General features: G+C 45.2%; 4 protein-coding genes across 4 annotated transcripts; all 4 read right to left on the bottom strand.

The window, feature by feature from the left end:
- Positions 1–838: 838 nt before the first annotated feature.
- C922_01189 (hypothetical protein) lies at positions 839–5,908 on the bottom strand (the record flags this gene model as incomplete). Its single annotated transcript, XM_008816797.1, has 1 exon — positions 839–5,908. The coding sequence occupies one exon, from the start codon at positions 5,906–5,908 to the stop codon at positions 839–841; it is 5,070 nt and encodes a 1,689-aa protein (XP_008815019.1).
- A 1,534-nt stretch (positions 5,909–7,442) lies between these two features.
- Positions 7,443–8,567, bottom strand: C922_01188 (2-oxoisovalerate dehydrogenase E1 component, beta subunit; the record flags this gene model as incomplete). Its single annotated transcript, XM_008816796.1, has 1 exon — positions 7,443–8,567. The coding sequence occupies one exon, from the start codon at positions 8,565–8,567 to the stop codon at positions 7,443–7,445; it is 1,125 nt and encodes a 374-aa protein (XP_008815018.1).
- Positions 8,568–9,784: 1,217 nt separating this feature from the next.
- On the bottom strand, positions 9,785–11,299 carry C922_01187 (hypothetical protein; the record flags this gene model as incomplete). The annotated part of the gene is made up of 5 exons (XM_008816795.1): positions 9,785–10,228; positions 10,406–10,541; positions 10,687–10,773; positions 10,950–11,006; positions 11,169–11,299. The coding sequence occupies 5 exons, from the start codon at positions 11,297–11,299 to the stop codon at positions 9,785–9,787; spliced, it is 855 nt and encodes a 284-aa protein (XP_008815017.1).
- Positions 11,300–12,386: 1,087 nt separating this feature from the next.
- Positions 12,387–14,552, bottom strand: C922_01186 (adenosinetriphosphatase; the record flags this gene model as incomplete). The annotated part of the gene is made up of 1 exon (XM_008816794.1): positions 12,387–14,552. The coding sequence occupies one exon, from the start codon at positions 14,550–14,552 to the stop codon at positions 12,387–12,389; it is 2,166 nt and encodes a 721-aa protein (XP_008815016.1).
- Positions 14,553–16,264: the final 1,712 nt, after the last annotated feature.

Here is a 16,264-nt window from a genome sequence, read left to right as displayed (position 1 = left end):
GTCATTTGTTTGGGGGAGTTTCTTCCCTCCCCCTACACCTCATCAAAATATATGTGCCTTTTTGTTTGCGCAGGAATAGTGTTGCCTTATATATAGTACAAATTTGTTTGTGCCCCTCATTCCTTGGGGTGTTGCTGCCACTACACATATTTGCTGCCACACATTTTTGATTTTTTTGTGCCTCTTTGTCACCTCGCACATGGTAAATTTTTAATTTCGCGGGGGGTGTATGCGAGGTGGGCGTCGGTTATTTCGTACCTTGTCTAGCTGCGTGCACCTGTGGGGGCGCTTCTTAACAGTTTGCTTCGCAGCATCCCCATCAATAAACCCCTTTCAATCGTTAAACTAGCTGTGATGGTCATGCCCCTTTGTGGGGAAAAAGACGACTGCGTTCTCTCCCTCGCTTTGCTAAGTCGGATGCACATGCCCCCCGTGTTAGCACGTTCCAGCAAGGGTGAGCAGTCCCCAGTTTTTGCAAAACCATGTGGGGTGAAAAAGTTTTGCTCCATTTGTGTTGATGCCTTCCCTACATGTGCGCTCGAGTCGAAGCAGCCGAATGGTATATCCCCCCGGTTGGAAGTTCCACCTGCCCAATTATGCATAAACTTCAGTTGCGCATTTGGGACTTCCCACGGGTTGATTGTTTTGTTTAATTTTCTTCTGTTATCTTTCCTTTTTTTTCCCTTTCCATAGGTTGACCATTCCATGGGAGGCGACCCTTTCTTCTATCATGTCAGTTCTGATGGATAGCGGCGGGTTCCCTTCCAAAACAGGTCGCCTCGTGAGCGAGGTATAACTTCATCTCCTACACACAGCCGCTAACACATATGATGCCAGCCTACCTCCTATCTTCCCTGTATGCATGGGGCATCTTCTGGTGGTCCCTCCTTCTGTCTTTCATCTTCTCACTAACCGAGTCGATAACTTTTCTCATTTGATCCTTCCTGTCCTTCGAGAGATGCTCCTCATTATGACAGTATACACACTCATACGACCTTCGCCTGCATGTTCCCTTCATGTGCCCAACACAGGGGTAGCATATCCCCTTATAGTGCAGCAGCTTCGATGGATGGTAGGCTGAGTGAATGTCTGCATGGTCTCTATTGTGGCAATTTGGGCACCGATTCCTTTTTAAGCATCCATTATTTCCAGAGAAGAAGAAGGTACAGGGATGACAGACTCCCCTGTCGTGCGCATCTCGTTCTCTGTATCCGACTTGTTTGACGTAATGGAAATGCTTCCCCGTTTGACGGTTGACTTTGGCGCGGTCCCGTTTGGGGGGTTCCTCTTCGGAAATCTCCTTTATGGTGCGATCTCCTTTTGGGCCTGCCCCTTTTGTGGCGTCCCCCTTGGAGAGCCCCTTTTTTGCGGACGCCTCTTTCCCGTGTGCCGCACCTCCCCCGTTTTGTTCATGCCCTCTTTGCCAACTCATCTCACCTGCATGTGACTCGTTGTGACAGTACACACACGCGTGCATGGGTCTGGTGCATTCCCCCTTGAAATAGTTCGTACATGGGATGCACAACTTCTTAGCGTGTAGAAGCCGAGAGGGATGAAACGACGTGTGGGGATTTCTATGATCTTCATGGTGACAATTTAGGCACCTTTTCCCATTTGAGCATCCGTAGAAGCCTATAAAGTAGTACACGCATGGATGGCATGCTCCCTTTTCATGTCGACTGAAGGGTCTGCGACGAATCCATAAATTGTGAGTGGCCTGTTTAATAGGTTCCTGTTTCCTGCGCCATGATTTGGCTTCTTTCTTGTGGGTGATTACTTCTCTCTTTTCTGATTCTTCTGGGTCGGGGGAGTTAGTGCGGTGTGTAGCATCGCTTTGGCTGTCGGACACTTGGCTGCTTCCGCCGCTCAAGGCGGATTCGCCTTCAGAGGGGGTGCGCGAATGTGAATGCGAGCTGCGACGGTTGATAGGGCTGCCTCCGTTGCTGTCGATGCGGTGGTTCTGCTCTTTTCGGCTGCTTCCTCCGCTGATTCCTACGTTGCTTCCTCCCATGCTGGCACCCTCAGGGGAGGAATACCTCCTGACGTGTCTCACCTCACGGTACCGACCAATTGGCATTCCTTTGCTCAATGTTACGTTCTCCATGGAGCGCCAATTATCATCTTCGGTAATTCCCTTAGTTTTTCTCATTACGGTTTTGGGTGCTGTTCTTTTTGTTGCTTCTTTTCCCTCCTTTGTGGAAATGGGGTTACCATTGCTGGCATATTTACCCCCCCCTCTGGAAGACAAACTACAATTTGTGTACCCCACTTTGGACTCCTCCCTCTGATCTTCATTTTTACTGGAGAGGGGAACTCTCTCCTCAGGGTGTGATTCATTTGACGTAATTGATTTTTTATCAGAATCGGATAAAGCACTTCTGTTTCTTCTCTTGGAATTCATTTTTGTGTATATTCCTGATGGAGACCGATGACCTCTGACGAGTTTTCGTTTCGACGCAAGTGTGGAGAGACTTGAGCTGCGTGTTTTGTTTTTTGACTCCAATGTGGAGAGACTAGAACTGCGTAACTGTCCCTTTGGCTTCACATCGGATGGAGTGGAACCGCGTAACCGTTCCTTTGGCTTCACAGCGGATCGACTGGAACTACGCCACTGCCGTTTCCATCCCGAGGTGGATTGGCTCGATATACTCCCCTCGCTGATTCTCCCTTTGTGGGCTCTCCCGTTGATCATTCTTTCCATCTCCCTTCTGTGGGATTCATGATGACAGTACGCACATTGGTTCTTTTCTCTAGAAGTCCCATTTTGACTATGTCTGCAAGTACCCCTGAAATAGTCAACACAAGGTTTACACTTCCTCATTCTGTGGAGCATTTTGTAATAGCATAAATAGCTGGAGGGATTCCGGTGCTCCTCATGATGGCAGTTTCTGCAGTGGTGAGAGTAGTTGCACCCACTAGAGAAATAAAACGCGCACGGAATGCACCTATTAGCATTGTGTTCTTGTATCGAGTACCCCCCTGTTAATTCTCCTGTCATCATTCTTTGTTTTCTCCACGTTCTTCCCGCCTCCTGGTTTCTGCCATGGTCCCTGCCTTGGTTCCAATTGGCGTGGCCGCTCCTGGGATTGCCCTTGTCATAGCCCCGGACGTCACCCCTAACATCACTCCTAATATGGCTGCTAATATTGCTGCTGATGTCGCTGCTAATATCGCTACTAATATCGCTGCTAATGTCGCTGCTAGTATGTCTGCTAATATGTCTCGTAACACCTGTGATAACACCTCTGTTAAAACCCCTGGTAATACCTCTATTAAAACCTCTGCTGACACCTCTGCTGACACCTCTGCTGACACCTCTGCTAACCCCCCTTGGCCGCTCCGCATTATGCGTTGGCACGTCCTGAATAATCTTCACTCTGCTGGTGGCCTCCTCAATCTCGATGTCCTCCTCGCCCTGGCCCTCATCATGAAAATTTCGAATGTCATCCAGGGCCAACTTGTTCAGACTCTGGAGATCGTTCAAATGATATTTTGTTTCCTGCGTGGTCATGGAGTCCACCCGTTTGTTGCTCTGACTTGTGCAGGAAAAGGGGCCCTTTCCGAAGGAGCCATCTCCGCCCTCGATGCTGCATTTTTCTACATTCGTGGAGGCGCTGCTTTCTCCGCAGTTGTATTCGTTTGAGAAATGGCCTTCCTGATGGCTTCCAAGATGGCCTTCATGGGGACTTTCCGCGTGGCTTCCATCATGGCTCCCCGCATTTTTCTCCCTACAAATGTGCTCGTCTTCGGCTTTCATCTCTTGACCGTTCGGATTGGTCGTCCCTTCCTCCACAGTGCCATTACAGCCATCCTTAGTTCTAGATACCTCCCCCCCTTCATTGTCCCCTGCGATATTTCCACAATTCATGTGTGATTTCCCAGTTAGGGGATTACTCTCCCCTCTTACGTCCATGTCAATGTATGCCACAAACTGGGAAGAGGAGGTGTTCTTCACCTTATGCTGCAAATCTTTACACATATTTTGTTCTTCCTCTCCTTTCGAAGAGTCCCCTTGATCGTATAGGGTTAGAGGTCGCTTTGCTCTGCGGCTTCTGCTGTCGGACATGTGGTGTATGCCAAGGTCACTCGGGTCGTCTGCGTACTTCCTGGAAAGGCATTTTGAGTTTCTATGTTCTTCATTCTTCTCATAAGACGCTAAAATATCCTTCTCACACAAATTATTTCCTAAGTGATGCTCGTGTTGTTTGGTATAACTTCTGAGTCCTGGTGTTCCCATTTCTGTGTTGTTTTTTCTCTCTACACCGTCTCTTCTGTGCATTCTTCCTCCTGTGTGTGCATTTCTGCTGTGACTTCTTGAGTGTGCATATCTTTTGGAGGCTTCACTTACGTGTGTGCTTCTCTTGTGTGGGTCCCTTTTCCTTTCACTGCTTGGGGAATCCACGTTGGGTGGGCGGGAGTGTCTCGCCACGCTGCTGCGGATTCGATGACTACTCCGATGATCCTGTCGATTCCTGCTCAGGTTAGAGGCGTGGGTATCGAAGGCAGAATCCGCGACGATGGACACCGAATTGGCCACTTTGGCAAGATCATCCGCAACCTCCGCTGGTGCCGCTTTCCCTGGTTGGTGCTCGTCTGAAAATTCCCCCCTCAAGGTCGCTGCGCAGACGCCCAGGACGTTCTTCATTTTTAAGCCGTAGGATATGTGGTCCGTGTCGTGACAATACGCGCTGTCCGCTTCGCAGGGGCACTTCTCCTCGTCAATGTGGGGACACACTTGGCACAGGTTCTTTTCATGGAAGTAAGTCATAAAGTATAAACTAGAATTTTTCTTTTTGTGCACCTCGCTGTGGCAGTCTGGGCAGTTACCATTGTCCAGGCAAGTGGAGTGCGCATCCCCCGGAAGGAAGTAACTCTTACATGGTTTCTTCCCCTGTGTTTGGCACTCAGGACACGTTTTTACGGTGTTCTGCGCCCCTTCAGTGCTATTGTCTCCACCTTTTTCGACATTGCCTCCTCCCCCCTGAATGTCGTCATAGATGAACGTGAATTCCCTGTCCATGGTAACAAAAAGGTTGCGATCACAGATGCTACTCCTCCCCTTCTGGAGACTGTAAAGCAACTCTTTCGTAATCACATCGGTGTGTTTTTTCTTTTCATACAGATCATTCAAGATGCGAAAATATAAATGTCGTACTCTCGATGGTAAGTGCTCAACGGAATGGCAAAAATGGCACTCATTTTGGATGGAGCAAAAACCATCTCTAGAAAAGTAGGAACAGACTTTACACTTGTTCCTCATGTGTAACATTTTATGAGGATGCAAAGGGGAGTTCTTATCTGTGTGACTGTAATGATGGCACCATTTGCACTTAATGTTGTTACTACACAGACTGTTAGGGCTGCTAAATTTGAAGCAGGGGATACATAAGCCATATATGTGTAAAAACTTCTGAGTAAGGAACAGAATGGTTTCTTCTTCTTCATTTAAGTGAAAAATCTCTGTTAACGATTTTGTGATGGTATGTCCTTTCGCTCCAAAGAGGTCATTAAAATTGGCTACAACGCTATTTCTATGTTCCCCTAACTGTGAATATTCTTTCAGTTCGCATAGCTTTGATATTTCGGTAGTGTCATTTGTTCCTTCTAGGGGTGCTTTACTATGGGAGGGTGTTTTCCCTCTGTATGAGGAGCGTCTTCCTCGCTGTGGACTTCTTCCTGCATGAGAGCGTCTTCCCCAATCTGGGTGGAGCCTTCTTCCGTTGTAAAGGGTTCTCCCTTCCCACTGCGCGTCGATCCGTTCAGCAGCAGAGTTGATCGGTTCAGGAGCAGCGTTGACCAGTTCACCTCCCCGATCGCCCTTCTTCGCAGCGCTATCCACCATTTGCACCCCACCCTCGGAGCCCAAATCACATTTTGCGAATTCGTCTGAGAGGCACTGTACCTCCATCATTTGGCGAACTCTCTAAAAGGTCCTGTGTGTACCTGGCCAAGTTAGAAAATATCCCAAATCTGCATAAACGTTTTAGCAACCGCAGGGTGTGTGGAGGTGGTTGAAAAAAAGGTATACTCACTTGGGGGTCAGTAGTATTCCTTTTTTTTTTTTTCTTCGACTCGTTTATGCGCCTGTGTGAAGGAACTCCTTTCGAGTGATTATTCCTCCTACTTAAATCCGCACGGCGGTAGAGAGACGAGAACGGCTCGTGCCCTTCGCGTCGCGCTGAACACACAAAAAAATGTTGTTTCCAAATGGAGAGGTGACGAAACGCACGTGGCTGAAAAACTACGCAACCGTGTGGGGAATGGTGCCCTCTTGGCAACAACGTTGCGGCTACGCGTGAAGTGAAGAATTTTGGCAAAGCCGCCCCTCTCGTATTTGAAGTAACGCAAGGAAGGGACAAAAATAGGGCACGTAAAAATGGGGGTAACAATTTTGTGGGTATGCCAAAATGTGAGTGAGAAAAAATGTGAGTAGCAAAAATGTAACTATGCAAAAATGTAAGTATGCAAAAATGTAAGTATGAAAAAATGTAAGTATGAAGAAACGCAAAATGCGCGATAATTTTTTTGGAGGTGTGGTGCTATTTTTCCGCCTACACCTTGAGTACGGGTGGTGAGCTATTTCAACTGCTGTATTTTCTCCCCGGCAACATGCAACATCCTTTTTTGCGCATATAAAATAGCACCTTTTGAAATACGTAGCAACTATCGCTGGATAGGAGGGGGGTTCCCCTTGTGCGTTATTTTTGGATGTATATATGAAGGGAACCCACATGCGTGGCTAGATTTACACAGCTTCGTGTAGATAAGTAACCTATACGCACGTACATGTATCATGCATACATGTGCGCAGTTAGCCGAGTGCACAGTTGGAAATGCGTAGGTATAGTGTAAAAAAGGGGGGCGGGAGTGGAAAAAAAAGGGCTGGTGAGGTAGGGGGGAGAACTTGCAAAAAGGGAAGTGACCCATACGATGGTGTGCCCCATTTTGCTATGTACAAGTGCTTAAGCCCCTCTAGGAGCAGGAAGCAAACCATTTATATAAAACTGGGGTCCCACCCCGTTTTGTTTGTTTTAAAAAAAAATGTACTCCACGGGGACGTACGTAAAAGTGTAGCTTCCACTTTGCCAGGAGCACCTCCTTATGGGGCCGAAAAAACGAGAGGAAACTTAGTCAACCCCCTGTAGGATAACATTTTTGGGGGAAATGCAAAAAAAAAAAAACTGCGTATAAATGATGCCCAGGAGTGGATACCCTTTTTGTGTATCACGCCGAATGGGGCAGTACTTTTATAAATATCACTAAGGGAATCATCCTCAGCAGGGGCCGCAGAAGAGGCTTTTCCACCCCTATGGGACCAGCAAACAAAAAAAAAAAAAAGGGAGCACATTTTTCCCTGTATAAAATGTCAAGCTCGCTAATTTTTTTTTTCCTGTTTTATATAACTACTACGCAGTTGTGTGGATGGCACCAACCCCTCACACCTAGTTTTTCATCATTTTTTGTGCCTCATACACTACTTTATGCTCGTCGGGCATGTAAAAAGGTTCGTACACATGCGGAAATGGAGTATCATATCCGCAGACTCTTCTAATTGGGGTGTGCAAATTGTAGAAGGACCTCTCCTGAATTTTGGCAGCAATTTCGGCTCCAAACCCGTTGGTCACTTGAGCTTCGTGCGTTATTAAAAGGCGTCCTGTTTTTTCCACCGACTTCTGAACCGTTTCAATATCCCAAGGAATGATCGTTTGCAAGTCGATAACTTCACAGTCGATTTTGTGCTTGGTCAGTAAAATATCAGCTGCCTTCTTCATTTTATGTACTAAGGACCCCCAGGTAACAATAGTCAAATCGGTGCCTTCTTTCACTACATCAGCTTTGCCTAACTCTAGCTCGTACGCCTCCACGGGGACCTCACAAACGGATGATCTATACAGAATTTTTGGTTCAAAGAATAAGCAAGGATTGGGATCTTTAATGGCTGAAAGTAGCAAGCCCTTTGCCTTGTATGCGTCACTAGGTACAATAATTTTAATGCCAGCTGCGTGTGCAAAGAACGCTTCTGGACTCTGTGAGTGATAGAGACCTCCATGACCTACTGCACCCCAGGTTGATCTAATAGTCAATTTCCCCACATCGAAACTGCTTCCGGATCTGTATCGATACTTGGCTACATCATTCACTATTTGATCAAATGCGGGGAAGATATAATCCCCAAACTGTATCTCTGCGATGGTTGTAAATCCATTTTCTGCTAATCCGATTGCAAAACCGATGATGCCTTGTTCGCACAAAGGAGTGTTAAAAACTCTTTTATTCCCATACTTATTTAGTAAATCTAGCGAACATCTGAATACCCCTCCAAAGGCTACATCTTCCCCGAGGAGTATGGCACTGGGGTCTTTTTCAAACACGTTGTGCATAGCTGAGTTGATTGCTGTAAACATGTTCATTTTTTTTTTCTCCCCGTTATTTGTGGTGGAAATAGATCTGAACGCATGCATCATCGTTCCGCAGTGCAGGGCGGAGTTTTTTGTTCCACCGATGACTCCATTTTTGTGTAAGCCAATTTTTAAAAATTTTACTACACTGCGTAATTCCCCCATCATTTTTTTTCAAAGTCCAGATGTCAAAGTGTAGAAATGGTACCTAAAAAGGAGGATTGCGTATATCTTGTCGTGGAGAATTGGAGGCAGTATACTTTAATCTCTGTTGCTATATTTTTAACCTCTATAGGGAGTATATATATATTTTTTTTTCTTAAATAATTATCGAATTTATGCCCTTTCAGGATCTTTAAAAGTAGAAATAAAATTCCCTTTACAGTGAACTTCTTCTCTAAGTGAATACATTCACCTTTTTATTTGTCAAAAAAAAAAAAAAAATTGTGTTAATTTTGAACCGTATCGTATGGGTCGGAGAAATTAATGCGGTTCGTGAGGAGAATCGAGCTCATTCCTCCCCAAGTGAGAGAGCGCATAAACAGGAAATGTATATGTGCATAGATACACCTCTGTGTTTTTTTTTTTTTTTTTATTTTCTCGTCAGTATTTCCAGAAGAGGGGTTTAACTAGTTTAGTACAGTTCGGCATAATTATCAAACAAGGGATTATGTAACGAGGAGGGAAGAACGCACACAGGTTCCTTCATAACTGTTTCGTTTTTATTTGTAGCGTTTTAAGGGACTCTGTTTGCTTCTTGTTTACCTTGAGGTGCATAATAGCTATTTTTTTTTTTTTCATAATTTTATATTTCCTGTTCAGGCAGTTTAGCATATTTCCCAATAAATGTGCACCTGAAATAGCTGTATCGACAAAAAATTATGAACAAAAAAAAAAAATAAATAAATAAAATAAAATGAAATGAAGAGGCTACTCCTACCCTAATGCAAGAATGCACAAGTTGCCCTTTGCCGAAATGTTAAGCCGAGTAAGAAGCTTTCTCCTTTTCATGTACCAAAAATTGACTTGGTTTGACCCTTTCGCATGTAACATAGGGGAGGGGGAAATTTATAAGAAAGGACAGAATCATCCTTTCTGGCAGAGTGTTCAATAAATGGTCGGCAGCAAACTGCGGAGAGACGAATGGAGATACATTTTGCATCGCTCATCGATCACTCTTTCCATATGTAGTAGTCGCTATGTATATTACAACGACAGACACAACGTACAAAAAAATCAGCAACAAAAATGTTTTCCCTGTGTTGGTCAGCTCTACGAAAGGAAAAATTGTAAGCCGTTACAGTGGCAGTGATCAAATGTGAAATAATTAGAACTGTGGGAGGATAACGGTGCGCGCCAACACGTCGATCGGGTTATTTCCCAAACTACGCAGCGGTATGCAGATCTCGCAGCGTAAACATGTGTAGGGATACATGTATAGGGATACATGTGCTCTTCACCCACCAGGGCGTGCTGCTCTTCCTTCGCTCTGCAGCTCTATTCTCCTCACCTTGTGGCTTCGAAGGCAACTTTGTGTTAATAAAATTCAGCGTCTCGATTAACGACCTACCAACGGAACCCGTTGCAAAGTAAGTCACCATAAACTGCTTTGTCACATCCTTCTCGTTTATGTACTTTTCCTCAACTCCTTCCCTCTTCGAAATAATGAATCGCCCTAGCTGTTTGACATATACCAGCAAAATGCCGTCGTGACACTCCTTATTTCCTATGCCCCATTTTCGCAACAACTTTTGAGAGAAACGTTCAACCGCTTTCTCATAGGAGCTGTTTTTGCTGATGACAATTTCGGGGACCACCGCGACTGCAACCTGATGTGGGGGGTAGAAAAAAAATGCCCAATATAGCTCCATTGCAAAGCTGGACATGCATGTGTATATGTATATTAGGGGTGGAAAAATGCCCCGTCTTTACGCCCATCACAAGAGGGGAAAGCACACACATACATATATACATATTCATATATGTACGCCCGTGGGTTGGCGTACTTGGTAGTAAAAAACCCTCCTGTTGGAGCATTTGTGGAAATTCGTGTCCCGTATCTTCAGAAGAGCCGCCTCAACTTCCAGCTGTTCGCTCAAACTCAAAAGATGGGAAGGGTCACACAGCCAAGTGTGGCTGATCCTGATAAACACGCGTGAAGGGGCATACGTGTGTCCACATACGGGGGACATACACACCTATGAATGTTCCGCCTATGTTTCTGCGTAAAGACTGAACAAACACGACGCTAGAAGCTCGTCATGTGTATATATTCTGCGGTAGCTACCCTAAGGACAAGACGCACTCCTCGGGGTTAACGAACGGGTCAGGGAAAGAATGTTCGTCGTAAGGTTCACCTGCGAGGGGGTAGTTGCTGTCGCGGAGGGGTTCAATGTAGGAGGGTGAGTCGAGAAACGTGCATTGGGGTGTTGGAAAGTTGGGCCGTTGTGATGTTGTCACGTTGGCACATTGTGAGTGTTTCCTGCCTGGGCGTCGCAGAGCTACGAAGGGAGCGTCCTCGGCAATCGCACTACTTCGTTTGGTCTTAACTCGTCATCCGCCGCAAGGTCTTGTATCAATGGGTACAGCTCCTTCTCACCGGGGGCCCTGTGGAAAGAGCGGGAAGCAAAATGCAAAAGTCGAAATGGGGTAAGAAGAGTGGTATGGCTTCCCAGCCCCGCGGCGTTGCCGTTATCACGCCTTCACTTGTTAACCTCCGTATGCATTCACAGTTCCGTTTTTTGTGCACACCCAGTTGTGCTTTCTTACATGCCCTTGTTTCTCCCAGGGGAGTCCTTGAAGTAAAACTTATGGAGCAAGTCTAACTTCTCGCATGAGCAACATTTTTGCAAAATGAGAAAAAAAAGGAAAGGCCAGATTGCAACAAAGGGAACTTTCATTTTGTCCCCACGTGATATCAGATGGTTTGAAAAAAAATTCACCAAAAAAAAAAAAAAAAGGGAACTAGCAGGATAGGGGACGAACAAAAGAGTGAACAGAAGATGCCTCTTTTTCAATGGTTAGCCAAAAGGTATAGACAATAACGTACGAATAAGTAGTGCCTGTGGAAAAGTACTCTATTTGATATTCAGTGGAGGGATATATACGTATGGCCTCTTTTTGAGCTTCCCTCATTGGATGTGCAATTTTTTCTTTTATAGGGGTCTCAATGTATTGGACAAGTCAAGTCAGACATAATATGACAAGGCAATAGATAGACTATAAAAAAAAAAAAGAAAGGTGGATATAGGAGTAACATTCTTGCATGCACGTTTCTCATCTGGTGAGTGCTTTGTTTTTCATCCGCTTGAGTGGATCAGCGGTGTGTCGCTTTTTTGAAACGGGGGTATTTGATCAGGTCTTCACTATTTTGTAATTTCGCAGTTTTTCCGTTTTGCAATTTCGCAGTTTTGCCTTTTTTCCGTTTCCCCGTTTTGCATTTTTGTTTGTTCACACGTTGGCGTGCCTATGCGTAAATGGCAAACCCTTTTCTAGCATTGCGGCGGATTGAATAAGATGTAGTTACACAAAAAAAAAAAACACTTCCACATATAAGACGGTGCGGTTGTGCAGCTGGGCGATAGTTTTGGGGGGACACGTAGAGTGGGTAAAAGAAAGAGAAAGGAAAAAGCTCCATTTAGGGCTTTGTCTGGTGTGGGACACACATATATAGGGGTACATAGCTACGTAATTATTTCCACACAAGTGAAGGCTCCTGGACGCTGCAACGTGCCTCAGACCACCTTTTGAAGCACTTCGATGCGCCCTTTGCCCCCGTTCGAGTGGTTAACGACAAATGGGGAAAAATAAAAACAGGGAAGAAGAAGAAGACAAACGAAAAGAAGACGAAGAAGACGAAGAAAAGGGAGAACACCTTAGACGGTCCGCGTGCGGGCGCACTCTTAAGAAGCGTTATGCAGCTTCGTCATTTGCACTAATCAGGTCCACTTCTCCAAATGCCGATCGGCAGAGACCCCCGGAAACCAGTCAGTAGTAGGAGGGCCTTCTCCTGTAGGAATAGCGCTTCTTCGGGTGGTACCTGCTTGAGGAGTGGAAGTCGGAAGTCAAGTCGACATGATCGGGGATGCTCCGAGCCAAAGTCAAGTCAAACATGTTCCTGTGGTCCACCTTGGACATATTGTTAAAGTTTTGTATGAACAACTCAGCTATATTTTCATTCAGATCAAAGTAGGAGGAAAATCTATCCTTTGTATCAATTTTGATTTGTAAAATTTTGTTAAACGTATTTACATTTAAATCGTTCGATATTTTGTTGACCCAGTAGATAATGTCGTCTTCGTTTTTCCACTTCCTACTTTTGTTGACAAAGCTTAGGGTGAGAGTTTCGGATAGGCCATTAATGAGGGATCTCTTCTTGATTTGTTCTTTCTTCGAAATGATGGCCAAACATCTAGCGACTAATTCTGTCTGGTCCATCTGCAACTGGGTACACTTCTCTATCAATTCGCTAGCTGTTTTGTGAAAGAATGGCAATACAGACGGGTTAACATTTTGAATCCTTTTTGACGCCATGGTCGATGCAGAGGTGAAGACATCTTCATTATTTGGCAATTGTTCGATGGAAAATTTGATTCCACAATTTTTTTCAATCTTTATTAAGTCTTGCTTATCCTCAGTTGAGAACAAGACAACGGAAACACCTTTCTTGTTTGCTCTTCCTGTTCTTCCAGCTCGGTGAATATAAATTTCTGCGTAGTTTGGAGGAAAGCATTGAATGACTAAATCGACGTTACTTATGTCTAATCCTCTAGCGGCAATGTCAGTGGCTATCAGAATTTGAAACATTCCCTGGCGAAACCGTTGCATCGTGTGCTCTCTAGTCGTCTGGGCTATGTTCCCATGAAGGACAGCAAAAGACAGAGATTTAAATGACCCCTCGGAGCATAAGATATCCGCTTCTAACTTGGTTCGCGTGAAGATGATCACTTGGCCTCCATTCGACTTGACCAGAATGATGTCCTCTAACAATAGGGCCTTTTCCTTTATGTCGTAAGGCGTCTTTATCGCAATGTGCTTAATATTTTTGGACGTCTTGTTGGAAGAATCAACCACATCGATGAAAAACGGATTCTTCATATACCTGGAAGAGATGTCTTTAATCCATGAGGGAGTCGTTGCGGAGTACAGCAGAATCTGAGCTTCTTTCAAATTGATGTGACTTAATATTCTCTCTAGGTCATGGGTAAACCCCAAGTTTAGCATTTCATCAGCCTCGTCTAACACCAAGTACTTTATATTTTGGAGAGACAAGTTTTTTCTCTCCAGGTGATCGATTATCCGACCAGGGGTTCCAGTTAAAATTTCTATTCCTTTCCTCAACTTGGCCTCTTGGTACACATAGCTTTCTCCTCCATAGATCGACATAATGTTAAAGTTGTAGAATTGGCTTATTTCTTTGAATGTGTTTTCTACCTGCTTGGATAGTTCTCTCGTGGGTTCTAGTACCAAGATGGAGGGGTTTTTGCTATCATCTGGTTGGTTTGTGGCGCCAAAATGGTTAGCACCCTCTACGTGCGGTGTGGAGGAAGTTACCCCTTGTCTTCTCCTCCCCATTTTAACTTGGTACAACTTCTCCACCAGGGGAAGCGCGAAGGCTAGGGTTTTCCCCGAACCCGTTTCGGAGCGGCCTATTATATCTCTCCCTTCGTAAATGGGCCTGAAGCTCTGCGCCTGAATTTTCGTCATCTCATTTATGCCCTTGCTGGCCAGGAACTTGGCGATGTTTGGGTTTACTTCAGGCACGTCTGCGAACCGGTCGCTTACGCCAGGTGAGTAGCTGTCCCCGCCGCTGCGTAAGCGGTTATCCTCTCCGATCCGAGCGTCGCTATCTTCACCAACACTTTGCCTCCCCTCCACGCTCGGCGCAGCTTCGCTCGGGGGACCTGCAACCCCATGAGCGGCTAAGCCCCCCCCGCCATGGTTCGCCCTTCTGAAAACAAACCTCTTCTTAGTAACAGTCTCGCGCGTTCCGCTCGGGGAGATGAAAAAGTTCTTCCTGACGGAGTGTGCTGTCCCGGCGCTGTTTCTCTTATGTAGGCGGACATTTACGCATAAAAGGAGCAAACACAGGGTCACATGAATTTTTAGTGTTCTACCAACATGGTTTAGTATAGTGCGGGGTGAAGATCTCATGCTTTTACTTCCTGTTTCGGGGTGTGCCTTATTTTAAGGGGGGGTGGTTGGAGTCAGCTTCGTGATCAAAACGGACAAACTAAACAGGATAACATAAACCATGGAGGCAAACGGAAAAAGTGGTGCCCCTAACGCTCCGCATGTTTTTTCCTCTACCTTTACATAAGAAAACGGATGTAGCTACTCCCGAAACGCTGTTTCAGCAGAAGTCAGAGATAGATAATGGGACATATTCCAAATTGGGGTTATGTCGCACCGCATGGGCTCTTGTACAAAGCTGAGGACGCTTCGTTGCAATGGGTCGTTGAACTAATGAGCTTAAAAGAGGGAGCATTCTAGAGGGGGATGAATGGAGAAAAAAGGAAAAAAAAAAAAACAGGATGAAAAACTGGGTAAGTTCGCAACTGTTTCGGATGTTTTCTCAAAATGGAAGAAGCATGGGCAGCAAATTGTGCAATTTATGTGCCGTGTCGTATGTATAAGTGTATACGCAATATATTATTGTACGCATGCCCTCGTGCGTAGATGAAGCCGTGGCCCAATTCGAACCCGTGAAGCGAGAAAAAAAAAAAGGGAAGGCAAGGTGTAGAAGCCTCCGTGTACCTGCTCTTCGGCTGAAGCAAACTTTTGAGTGTTGAGCAGCAGAGACTATGCGACGTTTTTTGGTTCACTTTTGCGAGATGGGGAATCTACCCATCTTAGAATTAGCCATTTTTGAAAAAAAATTCGTCACATTTTCGCCAAGTCACAATGAGATGGTTTTCACGTACTATGCTCGAGTGTGCGCTTATGTTTATAGGGCCTATTTGGGATCCTCAGCATTTTTCTCTCTGGATATTTGGGAGACGTGTTTTTTTACCTCGGCAGGAGTCGGTTCCCAAAGCATAATCGGTTAATACATTTTGCGCACATCATGTGGGTGTATTGTGAAGCGGCACCTCTACCATGAGATGGGAACGCTGCGTGATCCCTATTTCAGGGAAAGAAATCTGTCAAAGTTGTTGACGTGCGGGTCATGCGGTTCCAACTTCGTCGCGTCCGATGATGCGGAGAAGAGGCCCGACTGGGACGGGACAGAAAGGGAAAAATTTCAACGGAAGTTCACTCCGTGTTGCTCTTTTTCGCAACATTTGAGTGTGTTAAGTTAACGTGGACAATGCTAAGAAGCGACATTTTCTACCACCCTTCAATTGTCTAAATGCGGCAGCAACGGTTGCTATCACCACAGATCTCGTTCCCCTTTCGCATGCTGTATACTTCTGCTAAGACGAAAGGAGCTGCCAACACCGGTGATGGTATGCCACGTCACACATGTCCTCGTTCTTTCCCCTCGTTCTAGCACTCTATCGAAAGCGCCTGTTGCGGAGATTTTCCCTATCCTTATGATCAAAATGGACCAAAAGGGGAAAAACAGGATAAGTCACTAAAATTAGGAAAAAAAAGAATCAGAAGGAAAGAAAAAAAAAGAAAAAAAAAAAACAGCCAAATTCGCGACAAAATTGGGTAAAAAAGTATCAACAGGGGATTAAAAAAAAAAAAACCCTATAATGCGCAACACAAATGGTCACAAATTGCACACATTTTTACACACCTTAAAATGTGTTGTTTTTAGCTTAGCGAGCGTAATGGCAGAAGCAACGGACACCGTCGCTTAGTCTACGTCTTTATTTGAGAGCATACTTAACCAAAGATTTGCAACATTTAGCCACGCA

This window comes from Plasmodium inui, assembly GCF_000524495.1.
Source record: "Plasmodium inui San Antonio 1 unplaced genomic scaffold supercont1.4, whole genome shotgun sequence".
NCBI lineage: Eukaryota > Apicomplexa > Aconoidasida > Haemosporida > Plasmodiidae > Plasmodium > Plasmodium inui.
This window is presented reverse-complemented; position numbering and strand designations above follow the sequence as displayed.